Below are 6,129 nucleotides of genomic sequence, written 5' to 3'. Positions count from 1 at the left end.
GACATACATATATATATATATATATATTTTTTTTTTGTTTATCGCGTCTGGAACAAGTATTCAAAGCTGATTGAAATATTGCCTACAATATTTTGTAACTACACTGTCGACAATGATCGTTACAACAAACTATCCATTTTGAAATGTAGCTTTAATTGTCTCATAATATAAGTATACCTATAGACTCACAAGACAATCGTTTTATGAATCTATAAGTCATTACTGATTATTTACTACCAACAATATTTGACAGTTATATCATTGAACGCATAATTGCTCTGAAATGTCATCACTATAATGTATTTTTAAGTCGTATGTAAATCGATGTTATTTCATCAATTATTGCCATTAATAATCGGCAGATACACAGTTGGCAATAATTATCGTAAGCAGTTATTTTATACAGTGTATTTTGATGCATTGTATTTTGTTTAAAAGGACAAAAATATTTAATTTGATTGCGTTCAAATTGTCCGTAAGATAACCATGAAAATTTTCACTTTATATATTTATTTTATTATTAATATAGTTTAGGGTTTCTCAACTAATTCGTATATAAATTATCTTTTATATTGTTTTACTTAACTATTCGTCTTGTCCAACTCATTATGTTATTTTTATGTAATCCTACTTTCATTTTTAATAATTTGTTTTCTTTTTAGTGGCAATACAATAGAATAAATATTACAAATCTAAAGCTATGTTTAATATGAAAAAATGTCAAATAATTCCTAGAAATTAAATAATGCAAAATATTTCTACACACAATCAAATAGAATATTTTGTCCTCTTATATAGTGTAATCTCATATTGTATATTCTTCGCATATGAATTTACTAAAGAGAATGACGCGGAGATACATTCATGATATATAACACAGTGTTTAGTACATATAGTATAATAGAAAGAGAGTCACTAAATGGCAGTAGGGAATAAAACAAACTAATACACCGCTGTTTCTTCCCTCTTCAGGCACCGGCGAAGCCATACACTTCCAACACTCTAATCTCGAAATCACCACTAGCGCAGAGGGGTGGATTGTTAAAGGTCGAACATCGATCCGTTTTACCGAATCTTATATTTTCGTCCATCCAGATCGCCTGACCGTCCCTGAAATGAAATGATAAGAGCCATAAATTGTTTTAATATATTTTCCGAGCTACAATAATACTACATAGTATAGTGCTGAAAAATCGAAATTTATAATTAATTGTAAATTATTTGGTATAAAATATGTTATTACTTCGAAAGAGAGAAAATAGAGAGAACTTTCTGTTTCCATATTCTTTGTCCTTTGTGACACTTTTAAACAATTTATCAGCATTAATTTATGTCAAAACTTACCCGCCACCGATAGTTATCATCTTCGAATCAGCAGCCATAAATAGCTCGGCTGAATGATGCACTCTGGAGTCATTGTGCGATGAATCCATACCTACCCAAGGATACTTGGCTCGTTCAGGATACAAACTGAACAGGAATGTCTCACCAGTACCAAAGTATGCTTGTCTTTGACCTTTATCGTCTTTCAAATTACGTTCGCACCATCTAGTAGAACAATAGGCTCCAAATACCTGAAAAACATCGTAAAAATTACAAAATAAAGCTGCAAAATAAAAAAATATTAAAAAAAAACAAATTGTATTTAAAAAAACGAATCAATATCTTTTATCAGTCTTTCTATCGAGATTATATATTTTGTAGTAATTACATTTTTAACGTACAAAAGTTCTTACAATAAACAAAAAATAATTTACAACAAATGCCATAAATAAATTTTTGAACTAAAATTTTAAATAACAATTAATAAAATGTCTAATACTATATATTTTTTGTCAAAACACGTGTATATGTGTGTGTATATGTATGTAAAATAATATTGTTAAATATAAATATTGTTTGCTTATGCACTAAAGATACTTATTAGTGATTATACTTACTTCGTTATTACAGGTTTTTATCATCAGAAGGGTCGGTTCATGCTGCTCAACTCGCACATAGAACGTCGTCAAAGAGCATCCATGTTCTTCAGTCGTGTATAATAAGGTAGGCTGGTACATCGTGATCCTCATCGGTAGCCATGACCATAGGGTAAATAACTGGTAAATAAACAAATCCAAATCATTAATTGGACGTAAAAGATGAGTTTTATAATTGTGCAAACATTAGTTTCTAATGGCTCACTAATAATTTAAAAGGAGCAAACTAAATTACGATAAGACATGCGCGCTGATAAATTAAATTAAAATGATTGTATCAACTATTTTATGGAAAATTACAGTAACTAATACGTTAATAAAGATTTTTATATCTTCTTGATGATAAAAATTTACTATTTTTAACGCGTTTCTCCACAAGATACTCAGCGAAAAATAAAAAAATAACTGATATATTTTTTAAGTTAAATATACCTACTTTTTCTGAAAGTTATCTTTTCTTCATTTTCATCATTGTACTATTTTCTCCTACATTTACTGTATTTTTCCATACAAAGCAAAAGAATATCGAGATTTTTTTGTTGGCAATCCTTTGTTTTTTAGATAATATTAATCATGAAAGATGTAATTGTGATATAAATATATGTGCAATCTATAATTGAATATTTCTAAAATTATACGTTGCAAAAAAAAACTCAACTGTTTTTACTAGAAGAACATAATATTTGTAAATTATATTTATTCTACCATCATAAAGTATTCTTCTTTTCTAATTATTTACATTTATATACACATATATACGTATATCTCTATAAAAAAAAATATAGAACAAAAAGTAGTTAGAACATTTCTTATTTATATTGTAATATCGCAAACATTTTTTTATAAAGAAACAATTCTAACAAAATGTGTTTCTATCTCATTTATGTGAGATATCAACAAAAACACGAATAATATGCTGATATGCTGACAAAAGTAAACATCCGTATCTTTTACAAATCAGTGCATAATATCATTCGTCATGCAACAGTCAGGATAGCATCAATCGGTTAGAGATAAAAATACAAATGAATGTTATCGAGACGTCAACATGGGTTCTTGTGCTAGCGATGAGATGTATTCTTTTCAACTGCACGTTCAGTACTTTTTATTTTCTAATTTTTCTCTTTCACTCTTTCTTCCTCCAATACAAGGAAAACATTATAACAACAATTAATTTAAAAAGCACATGTGCTTTATTTATTTTCAATTGAATCCATTTCCATTTCGATCGGTACCTCAACTTAGAGTTTCCTTAGCAAAGTAAACCTTCAATCACTCATCCTATCTCAAAATAATTACAAGGGGATTACATAAACTTTCTCCATACAATAATACAATAAAATATTTCGCTCTTACTTTGAAACACTCTTCATATATATACAAGATTTAGCAATTTGAAATCTAACGATTTTTTTCGAGCTTATGTAGAGAAATGACGATTTAAAGAAGTAAAATAATACAGTAAGAAAATAAAATAATAAAAAGAGGAATAATTTTTCAATACTAATAATATTTTTGTATTTTATTTATTGAGTTTAATTGATAATAAATTCTAAAAATAACATCCCGTAAATTAACATTTCTATCTAACTACTCTCATTGTTCGCAATCTTTTTGGCAGTTCTTGAATTTGTTGTCATGTTATTTTTCAGTGGAAGAATATTTTAAGATTTTGCTTTAAACAGCTTTTATTAAGATAATCTCGCTCACGACAGTAAATTCAAGAATTAAATCAAAGTTTATATAGTTTTTGAATAAAGTAATGACAAAATTTTAATGAAAGACTCCTTATTAGAAATGTAAAAGTGCTCATTTACAAGATGTTATTTTTAGAATTAAACATTATAAATAAATAAAAAGTATAAATATTTTCTTATATTTTATTTATTACTTTAGATCTTTATGACAAGCCGAAAAAAATCGTCAAATTCTCTAGGTTGCCGAACTTTGCATATATTTTTATGCGATTGCATATACATCAACGACGACAATATAGACATGCCATAGAATAAACGACTACTTGACGGAGTTTTTGAATCTTAACTCAATCGATGAAAGGACGACCGTGAGTACTTACATCAGGCATGTCTAGGATCTGGGAGCATATACTTTGTATGGGATAAACGCCCATTGATAGAGCGCGTGGTCCAGGACTGTGTGCGCCCTACACACCCGGTACCATTTAATCCATTATTCCAGTGAAGGCAGCACAACACAAGACAGCACAAACACGTCAGTTACATCAATGTACAGTGAAGAGTACCAATGCGAAGTTTGCATGTACCCACTGCACAAATGCTCCACGGAGATATTGGATACTTTTTTGTAACGTAAAGTTACACCAAAGAATGGGATGTAAATAACTAAATAAATTATACATTTATTAGATACGAATAACCGCATAGAATTTCATGAATTTAATATTGATTATCCTGGAGCAATGTAAAAAAATTCTTTGATTCTTCTCTCGATCGCATCGTTTGTTGACATCAGAAGAAAAAAAATCGTGCAATATTTTTCTTGCACTACACATCGAAATAAATTAGGTTTTTTTTTGCATGCTACAACTTATATTCAATAGAATTTACATATATGAAATGTGCCATGGAGACTATTCTTTTGATTCGCGAATTGATAAATAAATAAACCTTGTTTGAACTATTATCAATTCCATTCTTGTCTATTCTTAGAGCTGATAAAAATTTTTAGGGCATAAAATTTGAGTGCAGAATCTTTCGAAAATGCTAAGAAACTTATGATCATTTAACATAATACAGCAAAATATTATTAAAACATTAACATATCTCAAAGCCTGCAATGAAAATTCAGTCTGCTCTCCTTATTCAACGCTTTTCTACAAACTATTCGTTTATATATTTCTCTTCTAATCATTTTATTTCATTATCTAACGAAAATATTAGCAAATAGAATAATGAATATATTCTTAATATATATTTACAAATGATTCGTGAATATAATAATTATTAAATGTATAATTATAAATAAAACAGCTGTAAAAAATTTAATTTTGATTTTTTAATTTAATATTTGTAATATTAATAAATTATCAAATTTATATTAATAGATAAAGAAATATTTAATATAAGTTTAAATTCTCTACTTTGTCTAATTCAATAAAGCCTATCTTATATTAAAATCTTATATTAAGATCTGTTTATTACATTATTATGCACAACAATGATAATAAACAGCAAGTGTATTTCAAACATTTAACTATTTAATACATACATTATTATATCGTGACCACATATTGTTCCAAATATTCCGAAATATTACAGACCTTTTTAAGATGTTGGCAGATAAAATAGACGATGATATTGATTTTCAATATCATAAAAGAGATGCCCTTGATTATATTAAGACAAAAAGGCAGAACGATCGGAATTTTTTAGTAGGAATTTTTCATGTAGTAAGCTTGAAGACGACTTTAAATTTAAAAGATATAATTTTTAAAAATTATAATTACATTTATTTTACAATTTTTAATGTTACGTATCTTAGAAATTAAGCTCTATTCTTAATTATATTTTTCAATTTTATGTTAAATCTCTATATTCTGAAAATAAAAATTGTTTAAAAATCTAGTAAAAAATATTTTGATACTTGTTTTTTGTTTCTATATTGTGTACTAATAGAATTACAAATTCTTGTAGTATAGATTGGGAAATATAGAAAAACATATAGAACACAACTTAGATGTTTTCGAAAAATAAATGTGATTAATGTTATATCTACGGAAAGCATCTTCTAAAAGTTGGCATAATAATATGTCTGAATCAATATCATAGAATCACATTCAGAAAACAGGATAATAAGTTTATAACAGATAACACTGAAAGGAATAAAACTAATACTAAACGTTTGCCAAGCAAAGCTCGATTAAATTCATGTAATTCAGATGAGATCCTATTATTTATAAACTTTCATAGCTTAGTCCTTTACCGATTATAATTTATAAAAAATTTCCATGCTTAAATTACAAACTGAAACTCTAAAAGAATTAATTCATTTTTATTTTTTTTTTAAGACTTTTCTCCCTTAGTATAGCCATATTAAATTATAACGTCAAAAAATAATTTTTTCTTGCATACATTGAAACATATTAATCTTTCTCTCTTATGTTTATAAT

At 27.1% G+C, this 6,129-nt stretch overlaps 1 protein-coding gene across 1 annotated transcript in view; it reads right to left on the bottom strand.

Annotated features, from left to right (window-relative positions):
* Positions 1-759: 759 nt before the first annotated feature.
* LOC108686785 (TBC1 domain family member 24) overlaps positions 760-6,129 on the bottom strand; it is a 28,347-nt gene continuing 22,977 nt past the window's right edge. The window contains exons 9-12 of the mRNA XM_018192254.1: positions 4,057-4,143; positions 1,941-2,099; positions 1,345-1,574; positions 760-1,110 (exon numbers count right to left, since the gene is read on the bottom strand). Of these exons, the coding sequence (XP_018047743.1) occupies positions 969-1,110; positions 1,345-1,574; positions 1,941-2,099; positions 4,057-4,143 (618 nt within the window). The 3' untranslated portion in view covers positions 760-968. The remainder of the gene's footprint in view (positions 1,111-1,344; positions 1,575-1,940; positions 2,100-4,056; positions 4,144-6,129) is intronic.

This window comes from Atta colombica, unplaced genomic scaffold (genome assembly GCF_001594045.1).
Source record: "Atta colombica isolate Treedump-2 unplaced genomic scaffold, Acol1.0 scaffold189, whole genome shotgun sequence".
Lineage (NCBI taxonomy): Eukaryota > Metazoa > Arthropoda > Insecta > Hymenoptera > Formicidae > Atta > Atta colombica.
This window is presented reverse-complemented; position numbering and strand designations above follow the sequence as displayed.